Source organism: Brachionichthys hirsutus, chromosome 7 (genome assembly GCF_040956055.1).
Source record: "Brachionichthys hirsutus isolate HB-005 chromosome 7, CSIRO-AGI_Bhir_v1, whole genome shotgun sequence".
Classification (NCBI taxonomy): domain Eukaryota; kingdom Metazoa; phylum Chordata; class Actinopteri; order Lophiiformes; family Brachionichthyidae; genus Brachionichthys; species Brachionichthys hirsutus.
The window spans coordinates 6367790-6386460 of record NC_090903.1 but is presented as its reverse complement, the minus strand read 5'-3'; the positions used below and the strand labels follow the sequence as shown (position 1 = coordinate 6386460).

General features: G+C 43.8%; 2 protein-coding genes and 1 non-coding gene across 3 annotated transcripts; 1 reads left to right on the top strand and 2 right to left on the bottom strand.

Moving 5' to 3' along the window:
- The first annotated feature begins 115 nt into the window (after positions 1–115).
- On the top strand, positions 116–8709 carry LOC137895725 (fibulin-7). Its single transcript, XM_068741227.1, has 8 exons — positions 116–193; positions 1147–1309; positions 2885–3061; positions 4249–4374; positions 4490–4627; positions 5232–5369; positions 6935–7073; positions 8337–8709. The coding sequence occupies exons 1-8, from the start codon at positions 116–118 to the stop codon at positions 8707–8709; spliced, it is 1332 nt and encodes a 443-aa protein (XP_068597328.1).
- trnag-ucc (transfer RNA glycine (anticodon UCC)) lies at positions 1872–1943 on the bottom strand. Its single transcript has one exon. It is a non-coding gene; the product is annotated as a tRNA-Gly (tRNA).
- A 3045-nt stretch (positions 8710–11754) lies between the features above and the next one.
- Positions 11755–18268, bottom strand: tmem87b (transmembrane protein 87B). Its single transcript, XM_068741231.1, has 19 exons — positions 18129–18268; positions 17233–17293; positions 17057–17148; positions 16833–16967; positions 16681–16734; positions 16099–16264; positions 15882–15943; positions 15435–15618; positions 15249–15348; positions 15039–15132; positions 14106–14177; positions 13340–13448; positions 13183–13241; positions 12987–13090; positions 12843–12916; positions 12666–12736; positions 12476–12528; positions 12341–12371; positions 11755–11895 (listed from the first exon to the last, which is right to left on the bottom strand). Exons 1-19 carry the CDS (start codon positions 18261–18263, stop codon positions 11854–11856), a joined length of 1698 nt encoding a protein of 565 aa, XP_068597332.1. The 5' UTR covers positions 18264–18268; the 3' UTR covers positions 11755–11853.
- Between the last annotated feature and the right edge of the window lie 403 nt (positions 18269–18671).

The window sequence follows — 18671 nt, the reverse complement described above, 5'->3', positions numbered from 1 at the left end:
CGGGGGAGGACACTTCAGAAGATATACAAATTCATAGCTGCACAATAAGCCTCCTACATTATTACAGGGGAAATACGTGGCTCACGCTTTTCTTCTTCTTTTTTTAAAATAAGCTATGGCACTGTCTCTCCGGCACAGGTGTTTAATTTTGGTGTTTTTAACGACTATCCAGAGTGGTCATGGTGCCGTTCAGGTAAGACTTATTTACTTTACCATAATTTCTGCAGTAACAGCAACAGCTCACTTTTCTATACTGGCACAATACAAGGATACATAAAAAATAAAAATGTTTTCACTTTTATATCCAGCTGACTTCGAAGCTGTTGATGATTTGTCTGAATACTATGCATAACAAAGTTTTACAAGGTTTTGATCTCTGGGCACTAGATAAATAACTAGTCATCCGGATATGAGTCCTCTCCTACTGTCCACATTGCCTGCGGCAGGTTAATAAAAAATTCAAAAATAAAAATAAAAGAGCAATGTCTAACCACCACACACATCCAAATCCACACTCTCTCTGTGTCCTTATAAATATATATATATATATATATACTATATATTGTATAAAACCCTCAAAATAGCAGTGTTATACCAGACAAAGTAATTTTTCCAGTGTGGTCGATAAAACGTCTTGGAGAGATACAAATATTTTTGCCCTGAGGAACTTTGAAATAGTTTGACAATCCTTCTCTCTCAAGCGACTACCAGTGACACCCATGCTATTTTTGAATCTGCCTATTCAGCATGTGTCTTTGTACCACCAAGCAAAATATACAGAGGAAGAGCAGTTTGGACTTAAGTCCCTACGACATCTGCCTGACAGCTTCTGTCCAGCTGTATCTGTCACTGTGTTTGCGGCAGCGAGAGAAAACGCATAAGGGATAGAATAAGAAACATGGTCGACCAGTGAATCCAATGACGTGTAAAGGAAAATACTGAATGTCCCCCCCCCCCCAATGACATGGATGCAGTTTTAATTTCATCATGCCCCACAGCTGTGAATTAAAATAAATTTACTGATCATGTTTAATATTTTACGACTTAAAGTTTTGTGGCGTTTACCCCCGTTTGCATCCGTGCTTGTTTTCTGTCTGGAACGAGAGCGTTTGATAACTAACTTGTGCCCGTCGCGTTTGTTCACAGACGTGCATGGACAAACACCAGGTGGGTTTGGTGCTGCGGCAAATGGAAAAGTTCCTGAAAGGCCAGGAGATGCGGTTTACAGAGGGCCTCAGGATCATGAAGTCAAAGCTGGCGATGCTTCAGAACTCTGTGTCCAAGTTACCTCAAGCAGATCAGTCAGCTGGTGAGTAACACACACACACTCTCACACACACACACACACACACGACTGACAATAACACCACCCTGCTCATTGGATGTGAGTCATAAACATTATGATCAGCGAGATGTTTTTTGACGGTACAAGAACATTGACGCTAAAGAAGCTAAGTGCAATCCAGCCAGCTCTCATTGTATCATTTGCATCTGCATTTCCTACTAATCGGTACTTAAATCCAAGTATTTACACTCTCATAAATAAGTTAACTCTTATAACACCATTATTATTATTATTATTATTATTATCTGTCATCTATAATCAAGTGAATTAATTAAAGTGATTTTAATTGCACTCTTACAAATAAAATACATACCGTAGCTCAAAAGTCTTGCACATTTGTAAACAGGTGTTATTCACTGTCTTTAGTCCGCTGCACAAAATATAAACACGGGAGCCCAGTGTGGCATCCTCTAATACGGAATTACGCAGAATATTGATCCATTCATACAAAACCCTCTCATGTACTTGACATTGTATTGCTCGGCATCAGGTGAGGCAAATTTATTAGCAACGGATTCTGAAAACATGCGATGGCCGGGAATCGAACCCGGGCCAACTGCTTGGAAGGCAGCTATGCTCGCCGCTACACCACCATCGCACAGTGGTGGTGTGGTGGTCAGCACTGTCGCCTGTCAACAAGACTGTGATGTAAATGTGTGGCCCAGCGATGCGCTGGCAACACGTCCAAGGGGTACCCCGCCTCTGCCCATAGCAATCCGGGTTAGGCTCCCAGCAACTCCCGTTGCCCAGAGAAATCCGGGTTAGGCTCCCAGCAACTCCCGTTGCCCATAGCAATCCGGGTTAGGCTCCCAGCAACTCCCGTTGCCCATAAAAGCTGAATTTCAACTGTCGACGAGACAATTGACTCATCTACAAGAAAATGGATGGATTCAGAAAAGAGTATCATGGAGGGGGAAGCTGTTGAGAGTCACAGCAAAATGAAGCTTCTCTGCTGATCAGCGGATTTCCACCGATTTAAATGTAATTAATTAGTCTTCTTGAAAGCAACGTGATCGTAATCGTCTCGTCTTCAGCTTCAGATTACGAGGTGGGACGAGGTGCACGATAAACCAAAAGCAGTTGTACCTGCTACCCTTATTATAATGACACAAAGCTGGGTGAACAGCAGCGAGTACGATTTCACCAGGGTGAAAAGATAACGCTGTGAAATCTACCGCTTGAATATGTATGAGGCATTTATATCAGAGAGAGGGACGACGAACCTGAGCTGGACATGAAGGCGGTCGGATTGCGCAGGATTAACTTTGACACATTTGAATGCATAATGAAGTCGATCATCTGTGCATAATGTCAGATACTTCAGAACTCTCTGAAGCACCAAACATCTGGCTGCTGGGGGAGTTCTGACATGTAAAAATGGCTGCTCCTGTGCTGGATGACTGTAAATGAGGTATATTTGAGCCCTCCTGTCCCACGACGCGTGTCTGTCCCCGGGCAGAGAGGGCCAGAGGATGTCGGGAGGCTTTACGCCACATGCGATCCAGCCTTTCTCTCAATGCTGTTTTTCCTCTCCCACAGGTCACGCCACCTGCCCCTCTCTGGAATCCCCTGCTCACGGCACCAAGTTTGGCTCAAAGTACTTCGTTGGACATGAAGTTCATTTCGCTTGTTCCCAGGGCTACCGTCTCGTCGGCACTGCCACGCGTTTGTGCCGGGACAACGGCACCTGGACTGGCTTCAGCGCCGTCTGTAAAGGTGAGTGACCGACCATGTGACCCAGGAATGCCGTCTCCATCCTGCAAAAGCATGTTTTCATCACAGGATTAGCAGATGTTCACCAACGGCAAGATTCTTTTTTACAAACACACACCCACTGTCACCGAGGGATTCCATGGAATGTTTTTTGGACCCCGTCTGCACATCATTCACCGTTGAACAAAAAATGCCAGCATTCATTTCGGGTTTTAGCGGAGGGAGTGCCAGCCTGAAACAGACGGCAGCCCCCAGAGGCAGCGGCGAGCCGAGCCGAGCCGAGCCCAACACACATACACAGATAACAGGCAAAGAAAAGAACCATTCTTCAGAGCGGCTGGTGCTGCTCAGCCCACTGAATGAAGCCCTCATTAAAATAGCATTAAATGTCTGCCAACACAGAAACACACCTGTGCTGCATTGCATTGTGGGGGGGGGGGGTTTGTCCTCGGAACAGCAATGGTTGGGCGACTGTAAGGAAACCTCGTCGCTCATGTTTCACCGGCTCTTTAACAGTGGTCCCACTGGATGGGGCTGAGTCCAGCCATTATAGCCACACCATGGTCTGATGGTGCAGAAGTATGAGAAGCACGTTACTGATAGCCCATTCAGCCTGCACCGGTGGGTCCCGTCCAAAAACTCCAAGTGGCACACTCATTTGGACACGCACGCGTTTATCGACATTCACGGCTGAGAGGCTTGAGGCTTCCCTCTTCAGTCGTGTGTGAGATACAGCTTAAAATGAGAAGAGTTTACAAATAAGCAGCAGGAGTGAAAGGGGCCTTTTCATGTCGTGGCCCTGTGGTGCCCCCTTATAAAGTATAACGCTAAAGTATAACGTTTTTTTTGCTGAAGGAAAATCGTTGAAAAGTTCAATACAAAGACATTTCTCCGTTAATGTTTGACAATTCTGTATGGAAAGATGTGGCAACACAAATACCAGGAAGATCAGACTTTACTTTGACAATCCTGGTGTATTTTATTGAATTACCTTTCATTCATAAATTGCTGTGTATGTGGAGAAGTATTACTATATTACTGTAACTATAAGAGGGAAGTAGCTCTGATCCCCGTGGATTTCTGCGAGAGTGCATGAGTTTTATAAGGTTTTGATGAAACTCACTGGAAAGACTGATGAAGAAGCTGCAGACTCCTCAGGAAGCTGCCCTAATTCTCTGCTGCACCCACAGACGTAAGTGAGTGTGCAAGCAATCCCTGCCAAAACGGAGGCACCTGTGTGGACGGTATTAACCAGTACAAATGCACTTGCCCCCAGACCTGGACTGGTTCTCACTGCCAGCACCAGACCCAGACAGGTAGGTGCCACAAAAACCCACGTGGGGATACTTTGCATTTGCGTGTCTGAGATCGTATATGCAGCGTGTGTTCAGCACAGATCTTCAACTTTCTTGTTTGGCACTCTTAACGCAGCGCCACCCGAGTGGAGCGTTATGAACGATCCGGCTTTCAGCCGGAGGCCTCGCTGTGCCCAGATCAACCAGGCCCAGCACTGCAGCTGCGACGCAGGCTTTCACATGAGTGGCACGTCCGACAACAGCATCTGTCAGGGTGAGCTGTAATTACGGGCTACTCCATTGATCCCTGTGGTGCATGAAACGTTTGCTGCTGCTCCTCGCAGGGACGCGAGGTCAGCTACGAAGCGGTTTCCATTTGAGCCGGCGCCCTGCTCAACGGCATCTCAGCAGGGCAAATAGCACATTCTTTTATATGGGCTCTACTGCCCTGTTTCCCTCCTCCAACGATTAATCCAGCCACAAACAAGAGTAATCTGTAGAGCCAGTCTGCAACACGCAGAATAATCCTCTCGAGATTTCACATGCCGATTCGCCTCCAATTAGTTCACAGTTCAGTTTCTCTTAAGATGATATTTACTGAGCAACCTTTTTGAAATAGAAGTTTTCATGCAACCTTTTGTCCAGTTTCAAGATTCTCAAAGGGCAAAAATAAGTGGCATAAAGAACGAGATAGAATACTGACTACCTTAGATGTTCAGGGTGTGTATATTATCACTACTACTACTACTACAGCATATATATCAAATATTTACTATACTATAAATGTACTATATGCACAATACCATGGCTTGGTCATGTGATGCTTGTTTAAAGCAGACACATCCTGGACATCTCCTTCCTCTCCTGTCTCTTAACAGATGTGAACGAGTGTGAGGTATACCGGCTGGACCGAGGAGGGAAACTGTGTGTCCACGAGTGTGTGAATGTCCCAGGCTCGTACCACTGCTCCTGCCCCAACGGCTACAAGTTGCTCCCAGACAGGCAGAGCTGTGATGGTGAGTCACAAAGGGGAGGTGAGGAGGAAAGGGCTGCAGAGCTGGCTGGGTGGGTCGTTTCAGACGCTGCTACCTGTGTTTCATGAGGACGTGGACACTGCTGAAACACACAGAGATGCCCACTGAGTCGGATTGGGGGTTGTCAGCTTGTGGGAATTAAGTTGTATTTGGTGCAATGTGTGTGTGTGTGTGTGTGTGTGTGAAGTCATACAAATATTCAAAACTATTCATTTATTCATATGAAAATGTTACAGCCATGCAGACTAGAGAAGTAACAAAAGACAAGGTGATGGGGAATAACCAGGGAGATGATGGCCGGTCATTTCACACCTTTAGCAAGTTATTTTATATTATACTTTTTAAATATTCTAATATTAACTATGAATTTGACATGCAATGATCCCAAGTCATCAAAAGTTGGTAGTTCTAATCTCCATTCTGACTATAGCTGCTACCTTTAATGTAGCAACTATTCCAAGGGCACTGTCATAGGGGGCTTAGATTAAATATGACACTTCAACAGCTTCTTCTACGTTCCAGTAATAATATTACCGCTACCACTGAGGCTACTATCACTGCTGGTGCTGATACTATCAGAACTACTACTAATGCTGCAATCACAGCTCATTAAATACTGTTTTACTACCACAATTACTACTAATAGTAGCAGTAATAGAGGTGCAGCCAACTTTAAGGATTTAATTCACATGGCTGATCTGATAGCTGCTTACACCTGTAGCTGTGTCTTACTTACAGGTATATAAAGTACATATAGGGACTGAAAGCACTCTACTTTTTTTTTTTACTCTTAATGCTTTCAATTGTGTCTGGTTGTATCCATGGGAAGTACAGTTTGGTGGTTTGCGTGGCTGCTCTTAAGGACATACTCCATACATATACTGTATACTGCACTGTGGGGAGTGATGAAGCATATAAAACATGCCCATGCACCTTGTTTGGACTGCACGTTGAGCGGTTTGAATCGTGGCTGTAATACAGCGCAAAGCATCCTGCCAAACTCTGTCACTGCGGCAGATGATTTCATCTGCATCATGTTTCAATGACAGAATCGTTATCTGGGTTCTAATCCCGGCTGCTTGACAGCGTCACGCGAGCCAATGACTATCAGCTGTCGGCATTTACATGCATTTTCTGAATTTTTCTTTTTTTGTCTCTGTTGTGTAATATAGGTCTTATAAAAGTCCTCTTGTCCTGGGCAGGTGTCCCCAAAAGGAAATGCTTAACATATTAAAAGCTTGTAAAAGTCGTGCCAACATGTGATGATTATATTTTTTATAATGACTCATTTAAAAAAAAAATGATATTCTTGAATCAAATACTCTTTACAGATTTAGGTGCAGTTCACCTCGTGCAGACCACATACTTTATACAGTTTTTCATTCACTTTTCACAAACACATTTGCCCCCCCCCCCAAAGAAAAGAAGAACAAGTAAACAATTGCAGCCCGTCGTCCTCTGCTGCGACTGCGGTAGCCAGGAGGCAGCAGAGGACGCCTCTCTTCCCGCTTCTCGTTGTCACATACCTCCTCTGTTTTGTCTTCCAGATGTGGACGAGTGTTTAAGCCAACAGCACAACTGTAGCCGCGGTACAACTTGTATCAACACGGGCGGAGGCTTTCGGTGTGTCAATCCAGAGTGCCCTCGTTCTCATGGCAACATCAGCTACGTCAAGACATCTCCCTTGTAAGCCGATACACCCGAAAGTCCCCATCTTTGAACACAAGCAAACCGTTTCAAATCTTCCACGTTTCAGCAGGAAATTGACATCAGACCAAACTGTGAGACTTTAATCGATTCCAGGCTGACATTAGCGACACATTTCACGTTTTGCCAATAATCCATGTGGCCCAGAATCCACAAGAAGAGGTCAGTCGCTCAGGAGTCCTCCAGCTGAACTTCTTCACGAGAAAGTCATGTTTCATTAAACGCGAATTTGTTTTAGTACTTTTTGGCCACCATTGCTGTTTATTTGAACAATATTTAACTCGCCATGGTTACAGCTGAAATCTGGCAAAACTGCCACGTCATCAATGGATGAGCTGAGCAAACCTGTTCAGAAGGGAAAGTTTAAAGCCGGAATAAAACCTTCGCTCCTCTCTCAGCCGCCCTGCTCGACTTTGAGCTGTTTATTAACTTGCAGCAGTTCAGGGAGAAATCATTGCAGACATTTATGGGGCATGCACTTCTCCGCCGCACAAAGACGTTTAGACAAACTGACTCCACTGATGTTTGCAATCGTCTGATTGTCTGACCCTTTGGACGTTGTTGCAGTGATTTCTCCATGTGCACAGTGTGTAATGAAATTATAACCATTAGAAGTGAGGGCCAATGAAAATAAGAGCTGTGCAGCAAACGATTCCTGAACAGAGGCCAGCATGCTCTGAGCTTCACCTCACCAGCTGAGGGTTTTTTTTTTCTTCAGTACGATGTAGAATGTCTTTGTCCCGGCCAAATGTTTCGAGACATTACAACTTTCACCTCCCTATTTGCCAGTCATGAGTGACGGCCTCGTTTAGGAGCATGAAACAAAGCTCTGTCTGCTCCTACTGAAGCATCCGTGTGGTGAAATCCTGCGCCGCTGCCAGCACAGGAGACGGATAGATGTTTAGGAAAAGGGAGAGAGAGAATGAACGAAGTAAGACAGTGGCCACGTCTCCATTTCATCATGTGTTCTAATAGTGAGCATTAGCCACTTGATTTCTTTTGGTATGTCCCACAATGCAGCGGTTCAAGGAAGACACAGCTGCAAAACATTAAAACAAATAAAGGGAAATGTTGAGACAGTGTCAGGAATTAATTATTGTATCATTATCTTTAGAAAATATATTATTTTTCTATTTGTAATATAATTAATCCCAAACAGTACAAAATGAATGTTGTGGATTTTACCCATAAGCACCCGCTCCTGCTCCAGTTTGATATTCGCTGTGCTTCTGTGTCCTGCAGTCAGTGTGAGAGAAACCCCTGCCCGATGGACAGCCGCTCCTGCAAGCTGGCCCCTAAGACTGTGTCCTTCCACTACCTGTCTCTGCCCTCCAACCTGCAGACACCAGCCACGCTTTTCCGTATGGCGACTGCCACCGCTCCGGGGCGCACGGGCCCGGACAGCCTGCGCTTCGGCATAGCAGCCGGAAACTCCCGAGGCATCTTCGTCATGCAGCGTTCAGACAGACAGACCGGCGAGCTGATATTGGTCCAGCAGCTCCGCGGGCTGCAGGAGATCAGCGTCGACGTGGACATGACCGAGTACAGCGAACGCACCTTTCAGGCCAAGCACGTCGCCAGGGTCAACATCCTGGTTTCACCTCATAACTTCTGAAGTCTTGTTCCTGGACGAGTCAGACTACAGACACAAGGCAAAGAGCAACGAGGAAGGATCGGTGACGGGCACTCATTTGATGCTTTCCCTACATTTTCTAATCAGAAATACATTTTTCAGATGAGTTTGAGGCTGACATTTGTTTAATGGCCAAATTATCAAAAGAATTACGAGTCAATATTTAACGTCTAAATATTCCGATGGCAAAATGTTCCCATACAGGTGCCAGGTAAAATAGTGCCAGTTTGAGTTTGGACCAAGGTCCCTTGTGATTTAATTAGTGAAAGTATAGTGGATTGGTGGGGAGGGACGGATTCCTTGTGCTTCTACCCTTATCCTACGTAGATCTGTGTAGCTCATCCGAGCTGGACGCTCTGCTCTTGCTTTATTGACGATGACTCCTTTGACACATTAGTGCTCCTGCAGCTCTAATTTATTGGAAATATTGACGCTGGTTTTTACAGTGTAACATTCTGTGTGTTACGTGTTCATTTTCCACCTTATACTGTATATTTGTTTCCTGTACTGGCTTGCTTTATTTAAGGCACCATTCTTTATACCATGGTTTGTTTTAAGAGTAGATGTGATGCTCTACATTTGCTATATGCTACCCAGAAGTAGTTTAAATCAGAGCTGATTGGGCAAGTCCCCCCCCCCCCCCAGCTGAACTGAAATAAAGTCAGTCCAACATTTCAGTATTTGTTAATCTGCTCCACTTGATTCTGAAGTGTGAGCATTGGATGTCTTTGTGGCAGTGTTTACTTTCTTTCTACATCCATTATGCATGAATTTCAATCAGTGAAATTCCAACAGCCGGTTGATGAGTGAACTCTGGATGGCTCTAAATGGCTACCTGATGGAATGAATGAAAGGAAAGAAAGAAAGTGAGAACGTGTTTTACCATTTCAACCCTGGGGCAGCAGGTTACAGATATTACAAGTCAAAGCAGCCCCCCCCCCCCCTCCCCTCCATTTCTTGGAAACAAAAGGACTTTAACAGTTTCTATTTGATTTAAAAACACTCGTCATATTCTACAAATTGTTTCTCAGCGTGCGCGTTTGTCTGAGAAAGCAGAAGCTAATGCTCGCCACGTGTTCCTTCACGTCTTCATCCTGGGGTTTACGTTGCAATAAAGGGGCAAGAAGAGCTTCATGCTTCCAGGAGGATGAAGAGTGGATGGCGAGAGTGAAAACACACGCTGCTCAAAAGATGACAGCTTGCCTTAACGGTGGATGCAATCTCCCCCAGAAGCTACACATCCAGGAGCGGCCTCGTGTTGCAGCCTCTTTCAGGATTGTGCCCAGGTTGCTTGATGTTTTATTATTTTTGAGGTGAAAGAATTGATTTAGAGTCATAATAATAAATATATATACAGTCAGTATTTATCCAAACTCGACCTCAACACCGAAAGATCACCAAAATCAGATGTGAAGACTTTAGATTAGTGATAATCTGGTCTGTAACGGCAGAGTTGGGCTTTTTTCCACCCTCCTGATCACATGCCAACAGCCAAAGGCTCATTTTTAGCAAGAAGGAGGGGGACAATCTCCGAATCACACATTCCTGAAATTCCAGGACACAAAGTAACGGTATCCCCCGAAAACACGTGAACAACTCTGAAAAACTCGAGTGAAGGAAAACTTTTAATCTATGGTCTTTTTGCCTCCGCGTCTGGCATGGGAGCCGGCTACTGTTTGACATTACATGAAACCTTTCTGCTTTGGGCATGTATTCTGATATCAGCACTTTATGATGGCTTGACAAAATAAAGCAATTAAAGTCCATCATCATAATTTTAACTGAGTAGCAAAATAAATCCATTCGATAAGGAAGAATTGTTATGAATACCTTCACATTAAAACCACAAACATTCCCCTGTACTTATTTTTAATCTTCATGTGCACACTTCCTGAGAAGGGAAACTGCTGGTATGAAACATTCCAACATAGTTCTTCATCAGTCATCGAGCCACCGCTCCACATGTGGAATTATAAAATAACAGGAATCAGCCAAAACCCAGCTCAACAAATAATCAATGCCCACTGCAGGGGTCTGCATTTTATACAATAGAGCGACAGCATTCCATCATAAGCAAGTGTGTTGGTGGTTTCCAGCCCCCCCTCCCCCCCAAAAAACAAAGGAACAGTGAAAAGCCAAACCAAGTGCTAAACACACAACTTATCTGGTGTGTCATGATATGGAATGGTCTCATTAGACGAAGGTCCAGCTGTAATATGAACCAAACATTGCGGGCAAGAAGGTGATACAAGTGCCATTATTTTAGCTACACTTAAAATTAAATAGGTGAACATTTCAAAAAGCCAACTTAAGACATAAATATTATTAAAGTGTCTGAGGATCAAAATGCAAATATCTTATCAGCAAAAAACAAACAAACGGATATTTGAAAGAAATCAGAAACAATCTGCAGTTTGCCTGAAACAGAATGATCAGAGATCTAAACAATGCAAAACAGATGCACACGTTGTAAACACACTTTTAAAACAAAAACAAATTATACATACAACTGAAATACAAATAAATAATGAAATTCACATATTATATTTGCTCCTTATTTCAACAAACAAACACAAGCAGCAGATGAAAAAATGTTGCAAATCCCAATGAAATAGAAACTGTCGAAGTTCATGTCCCGTCTCTCACCAACACTAAAAACATGGGTAGGTCCAATTTTGAGGCATGAAAGATCATTTCATACATATATGCATCAGAGCCTGTTCATGTAGCACGTCAAACGCTCTTAATAAGCTGAAAAAAATCAGCACGGCCAGAACTGAAATAAATAAAGCATTCATTATAAAACGGAACATCGTCTTTGGAAAGAATAGCTCAAATCTCATCATGTCAGGGAAATAGAGAACCGGGAGGTCACCGTAAAGTCCGTGTCCATCTGGTAGAGTTCCTTTGCTCTTGAGCAGATGAATAAAATAGAAGAGGTCACAGTGGATGGTGGAATCCTCCCCGCCTGCAAAGCGGCAACCATAAAGGAAGATCGCCTGGAATACTAAACGGTACTCCACCACCACCACCCGAATGGAAAGCCCCCAGAGGAGTCCTCTGTACAGCCGGGGACAGCTGCTGCGTCCTGCCGCCACATCAGCCGGCGCCTGGAAGTGGGTTTCCTCACTCCAGCTTCGACATCTCATATTTGGTTGTCATGATTTCCTGTGCAATAATATGCAAATGTCAACTATGCACTTGTTTGAGCTAAAAGATTTTACTCTTTCAAGAAACGTTTTACGTTTCCAGGTTGTAGCGGGCGTGATGCCCAACTAAACTACACACCGCTGAGCCAGCTGTCAAATTTAGCAGTTCACGACAATACCAGTGGAAACTTTACCACTAAATGTAAAAAAATAATTAGTATCACAAAAGAAATGCAGATCAAATCAGGCTTATAAATTCTAATTCTCATACTGTAACTTTCTAAATATCAGTCCCCAGATCACCAACTCCAAAATCAAACCCCGCCATTATCAAGCAAGGCTTTCTTTATGACTGCTTTTGGAAACATTACTCATCTCCACATCCCGAGGCTGCCTGTGGCTAGAGAAATAACATGTTGCGTGTGAATCCTGCTTTGCAGACTACAGGGAGAAGGAATTCGTACCTCGTCAGAGTCGAGCAGGACTGGCAGAGCTCTGCAGTAACAAACGGAATCAAGGCGAGGCCGTTAGGAGCTCACATGCCGGGCAGGATCAACAATTTACTGGATTAATAAATAGGAATTTGATGGGATGCTTACACGTCAGTGAGAGCGCTAGGAATGTTATCCTCCACCCACTTCAAGTTTTCATCCTGGAAAAGGCATGAGAAAAAGTCAATGCCGCCATCTGCTGATATAAAAAGGACACTTGTGCAGCTGCGTTTCCTAAACCTGGACAGCTATTACATTGTAATAAAGAATTATTCCAGGGTGCAGCGGTTTTACTGACTGTGTTTGTCTCAGCCGGTTTCATTGTGCCATTTGCATCACTTTTAGATGCTCTCAACTTCATGCCAGCACCTGTGAGCAAAAAATATTGAGGGGGGAAAAGAAAAAACAGAAATAGATCATCATGGGAAAATGTGTCCTCCCACACCCAGCCGCAGCCCTTATGACGTTCCTATACCAAAGTTTGTTGATGCAATGAACTCCTCAATCTCCTCATCATCAGAGTCATCAATGAGCGGTGTGAAAGCATACCTGTGGACATTAAAGGATGCCATTAATATCTCCAACGGGAACAGTGTTGGTGTATTTATGCACTACCTGCCTTTGGTTATTTGCAGACGGCCTCCATAAAAACAATATGACGAACAGGATGGCGGAAAACAATAACCTCCAGAAGGCATCTTCCACCCACAGCTCCATCCAATCCTTTCACATAAAAACAAGGCAGATTATGTAGACGGCAACCCACAATCAAATCTGCATCTGCCCCGACTACGAGCGACGCAAACCCCACTCACAGACTGGCAATCCGCTAGCCTGAACTTCTTTGCTGTCCAACCCATGAAAATGATGGAAGCTGAGGGACACAAGGGAAAGAGGTTCGAGAAACTTTTGTTTCACGTGTACAGAGCTCGGTGCGTTTCAGACTGCAAGCAGAAAAAACAAGTCACTTACCGATGACGGCAAAAATAAGCGTGTTTGTAAAGTGCCTGTAAAGAGACAACTTGACTGGATTTCTTCTCAGCTTCAGAGTCTTGATGGTTTGTGCCAGGCTGACAAAGACGTTAGTGACAGTCAAGGTAAACGTGTTGCTATCTGGATCATGCATTAATTAGACAAATATCGTGATCAAGTCACTTAACTAGTGTGAATAATACCAGTGTGGAAATGAACACGGTACAACCGATCCGGCTCAAGTTTTATTCCAGATGTGATGAAACAAGATGGTAGCTAATCTTCCGGTCCCCAGTTGCCCCAGGCAACCCGAATATTTGTTCTGACTTGGCCTGTGATCTTTTTTTGGTAATTTCATAGATGTCTAGATGCAGGTCAACAGATTGACCTCCAGTGCCTTGAAACAATAGTAGTAGTTATAAAAGAGAAATGACTAGTTGAACATTTAGCCCAACATTCACCTCCATTTCTATAAACTTTAGGATGGACCACATGTGAAGGAGTGATAGACGAGCATGCAAAGCAATCACATCAATAGAGGATGGTAAGAGCCATTAAAGCAAACACCCACAGAAAATACGCTGATCTAATATTCAGTAGAAAATGTTTTTTAGACGTAGCATCATATAGTATATTCCCTACTACTAACATGTGAGAGAAATAATATAATGATGACTATTCTGGTCTCATTTGGGAAAATGTGAAGTTGGTGAGGAGCAGAGGAAAAAACCACGCAGGAAAAGGCTTTAGGTGCACGAAAGGATATCCACCAGCAGAGAGAGGAATCAAGCAGTGCCAAGGGGATGCTGGCTAGGAGGGCCAAGTCTGAGTCTTTGGCCTAGAAGGGACGGTAGAGGAGGAGCACAGAGCACGGGGAGGAGAAAGGTGCCGGGAAATCATAGATAAGGAGATTAAAATAAAGAAACACAGCCAATAAGATACGGAACCAAAGTGCAAGGAAGAAAAACACACATCCACAAGGCACGAATACTCAACATGACCTGAGCTCAGGTAATTAACAACTACCCCCCCTTTTGCGGTTCCTTCTGAGGGTCTAAATGTAAAAGTAAATCCTATAAATATAAATGTTTTCTATTGGCCCAACCGAGGAGTTCACTGGAAGGATATGAACCAGAAGCAGCAGGCGTCACACAGACACAGAACTATTCCCATAATGAGAGCGGGGGCATTATCTTGTCCCTGGATGTTTGACCCCACACACACACATCATGAAAATACAGAAATTATGAAAACAGTTTTCATTCAACACACACTGTGAAAACAAACCTGCTCAGTTTATTAGCTTTGCTCTAATTCACTCCGCCAAGGAGGTTGTTTTAGACGCCGTTTGTTTGTCTGTTAGCAGGATTATGGAAAAACTGCCGGATGGATCTTGATGAAAAAGAAATCTCAGGAAAAAATATTTTATTTTAACATTGAAAACCCGATTTAAGGATTTAGAAAATCAGTTAAAAACACACATCCACTGATTCACTTTAACTTGTCCTGGTTGGTGTATAAAGATACCAAGAACAATTTAGAACCTTTTGATGATGATCCAGATCACCATGTGGACGTTGTTAATCCAATTAAGAGGCGAATGAGCTGCTTGGCGGAGGTCTGCGCTCTCTGAGTGCTTTTCTAGTTTTTAATGTATTTATTTATTTTAATCTTGCCAACGTAAGAGGAGACGACTCACCGCAGTGATCCTCAGGACACCTTCAATGCTAGCAAAGGCAAAGTAGAGGATGCCGAGCCCCACCACTCTGTGCATCACCGTGCCCAGTTGAGGCCTGAAACAGCACACAAAGAAAATGTACTTGCTGATTTTTTTTTATAGATTTTTTGCAATCTTTAAAAAAAAAAAAAAAAACATGTATCTGTGCGTCCAGATACTCGTTTGACGTACTTCACAATGCCATAGCCCAGGCTGACGATGACGACGAGCAATCGGGCCAAAGTCCTCTTGAGTGCGGAGACCAGCTCCCCAAAAACCAACAGCCCTGTAGCTAAAGGCGACACAAACAAGAATGGTTTTAAGCATCGTGCATGAAAACAGGAAAATATACTCGGTGAAAGATCAGCAGGCACTCACAAGCAGAGCCAACAGCGTTGGTGTTCTCGTACTCGGCACAGAAGACAGCCTTCTCCACCATCCCGAGGAAAATGACTCCCGCGATCCAGAACTGGATCCTCAGCAGATCCTTCCAGTAGCACGCCGCCCAGACAAACCACAGCACGGCGTACAGGATGTACACGATGCACATCACCATGTAGAACTTACAGAACAAAAGCATGGGCTGCTTTTACAAATGCGACACGTTTTTATAGGAAACCCTGCCTTTCTGTATTAGGCTTCTGCTGATAACTCTCATATTCTCCTGGTGAGTGAGGTGAGCTGAGTTTGAACTCGCATTGTCTGACAAGTCATTTAACGCCATGCACAATTCCCAAAACTGCAATAGAAGCCTAGATTATAGCCCGGAAATATTTGCAGACACGCATATAATTTACAAGTGATCCCTTAAACGGTCCTACTTACAATCATGAGAGGCCATTCGGTGACAGAGATGTAGCCATGGCTCCCTTTCATCACTACATTCACTGGGGGGGGGGAAGAAAACCCAGATAACAGACACATGAAGTATGTCCCCCCCCCCCCTAATTCAGACATGTGATGCTGTAGAGTCAGTTGCCAAACAACTTTTGCATCTAAGAGATCGGCATTTTAGCAACATGTTTCTGTTAGAAGCTCTCACCTGTTAGATTCCAGTTGGCATCCTGCCTGTTGGACGCTACCTTAATGACCAGGAGGTAAGGCCCATCCTTCCATGTGGTTGCTATGACGTCGTCTCGAGTGTTAAAACCAACGCTGCCACTTCTCTCATTAACATACTCTTCAGTCAGCAATCTGATATTGTCATCCTGAAGAATCCAAAAAGTCAGTTATGATCACATGATCAAAACTACTACCGTACCTTCAACTTGTCCCGTCATGGGTCCCCACAGCAAATCAGCCTTCTCCACTTCACCCTGTCCTTTGCATTATTCCCTGTAACCTTCTCATTTACACACATTGTACTCTGTTTTACTCCTGCTCACATTCATTCCTCTCTTTTCTAAAGCAGACCTCCACTTCTCTAAATTCTCCTCTACCTACCTCTCATGGCAAACAACTAGCCTCAATGCAAACATTGTGTATGCGTACTCTTCCTCGGCAGAAAGCCATACTGCTGCTCACAAATATTTATTGTATGACTCATAGCTTTATCCCCCTATAGTTTCACAACTCTACGTCTCCATTCAACATTTTAAAAACACTTTTCTTTTATGTTTCTTACTGGTACTTTCCCCTCTGAGGGCAAACCGACTGGACGTGGGCTCGCCTTGGCTTTCTGCAAAACATGGAGAGTTACTGGATGTGGGGAAAAAATAAAAGCTATGATGTTGGAGACGTCATTATGTTGAGGAAAGCAAAGAAAAAAACACCTACTTTGAGTACTGGAAAAGAGCGCAGTCCGTTGTTGCACACAATGGGACTGTGTATGTGTTCAATGTACTCTCCTCTTCCCGAGGGGTTTGGATCCAAGCTCTCCCCACGACTCAAAGGTGTTTTCTCATACATTTCCTACAGACAAGAATTCAAAAGTGAACATTCACAAATAAAAACTGCACAGAGTGACTTACTCACCATCTACGCGACGATACGCTACTTACTTCAATATTGTCGAACTCATTGTGGCAGAGGTGGTATTTCAGATACCAGTGGATCGTGAAAATTACCTCCCCAGGACAGGCAAAAGACACAACTTAAAAGAAGACAGGTCACTGTGAGTACAATGAACAAAAAGACAACTTTGTGATGGCTCAAGGGCGCATTAAAATACAAATACCTTTCAAATCAATGTCGGTGCCTTTGTACATCGACTTCCTCAGCAGCAGCGGTCTTGACGTCTGCAGAAGGTCAAATAAAGGTTAGGAGCGTTTCTTCAGCATTCTCATCAATCATTAATTCATCCATTTGTTGCAGTGATTATGCATCGACGCAGGATATGCACCCAGACACTCGATCTGATTGAACTCATTCTCTTTTGTAAAAGGGAAACAAACAAACAAAAACTTCCATTCTGTCCCTCGATGCAAACGTGTATAAATATTGTACATATGACCTCTGAGTAAACACAACACTGCAACCAGATACAGAGACGACAACAACAGAGGAAATCTGAAACGTATCAGTACTTCAATTATTGATCAAGACTTTCCAGATCGCCTTGGCTCAAGTCTGGGAAGCTTCTACTAATCAACCTTTACTGGAACACAGTGTTGTTTTCATGCGTTTAACACCATAGCAATGTGGATCTGGAGGTTTTACACGCATATTTCATAACGTGAATACAGGAAAAACAGGCCACGCCGAGTTGTGGACTCCAAGTCTTGGTCGAGATGGTCGTGAGGTCAGAAACAGCGAAACAAATATCGTAATTTCAGGTCATTAGCAAAGAGTCGTGAGAAATCTGAAGCCAGCTAATTAGCACATCAGTCACTTTCTACAAGCTCACTGCAAACTAGCAAAACATAATGCTTTTTCGGGAGGTACACTTCCACCGATATATATATTATATATATATATTACAGCATGTAGCAGTCAGCAGTACTTAATTAACGCCATTAGGGCAGGTTCTGGCACCTCACTCACTGGTGACAGCGAGTAAGCTAATGTAGCTAACGCGAGCTAGCTGGCGCACCTGCCATCAAGCTGCTTAAACATTTCTGTGACGCCACTCACGTTGACGATCGATAGTTTCCAAAGTCCCGTCTCCGGAGCTGCAACAACCACATTTATGATACCGAGGATTGTCAGGGAAGAGAAAACTCCTCCAGACGGACAGCTCCACGTCCTCATCCTGCCTGCTGCGGCCATGTCGTTTCATCCATCCCTGTTGGAGGCGCCGTGAACGCATCATCTGGATGAGGAACGCGACGTTACCTGCAGCAGCTGCGTTTTATTTACGTTCCAGACGCCTGTTAAATATTCAGGTTTACGATGGGTTCTAATCACACTGGCTAAACTTCAGCTAAGAGCCTACATTAAATCATAGATTTAGGATGAGCTCGCTGCTACGGAAATAACCGGAAGTTCCCGAAACTCCCACCGTCAGTGAACATATCCAAATATTGCGTATTTAATTTACATTTGACACATTTCTTAGCCAATGGTTGCGTTTAGTTACTTTGCGCTACACCACTACATTCTATTATTTAACTGTAGTGACAGGATGAGCTGCAGATATAACTCATAATTTATATACTTATAATTCAATGTTAAAGA

Coding starts and splice junctions, on each gene's coding strand:
- LOC137895725 (XM_068741227.1), top strand. CDS start 116: ATGGCACTGTCTCTCCGGCACAGGTGTTTAATTTTGGTGTTTTTAACG. Junction 4,375..4,489: donor CCAGCACCAGACCCAGACAG/GTAGGTGCCACA, acceptor CTCTTAACGCAG/CGCCACCCGAGTGGAGCGTT. Junction 4,628..5,231: donor CGACAACAGCATCTGTCAGG/GTGAGCTGTAAT, acceptor GTCTCTTAACAG/ATGTGAACGAGTGTGAGGTA.
- tmem87b (XM_068741231.1), bottom strand. CDS start 18,263: ATGGCCGCAGCAGGCAGGATGAGGACGTGGAGCTGTCCGTCTGGAGGA. Junction 16,968..17,056: donor ATGAGTTCGACAATATTGAA/GTAAGTAGCGTA, acceptor TCTTGTCTGTAG/GAAATGTATGAGAAAACACC. Junction 12,372..12,475: donor CCTAGCGCTCTCACTGACGT/GTAAGCATCCCA, acceptor TTGTTACTGCAG/AGCTCTGCCAGTCCTGCTCG.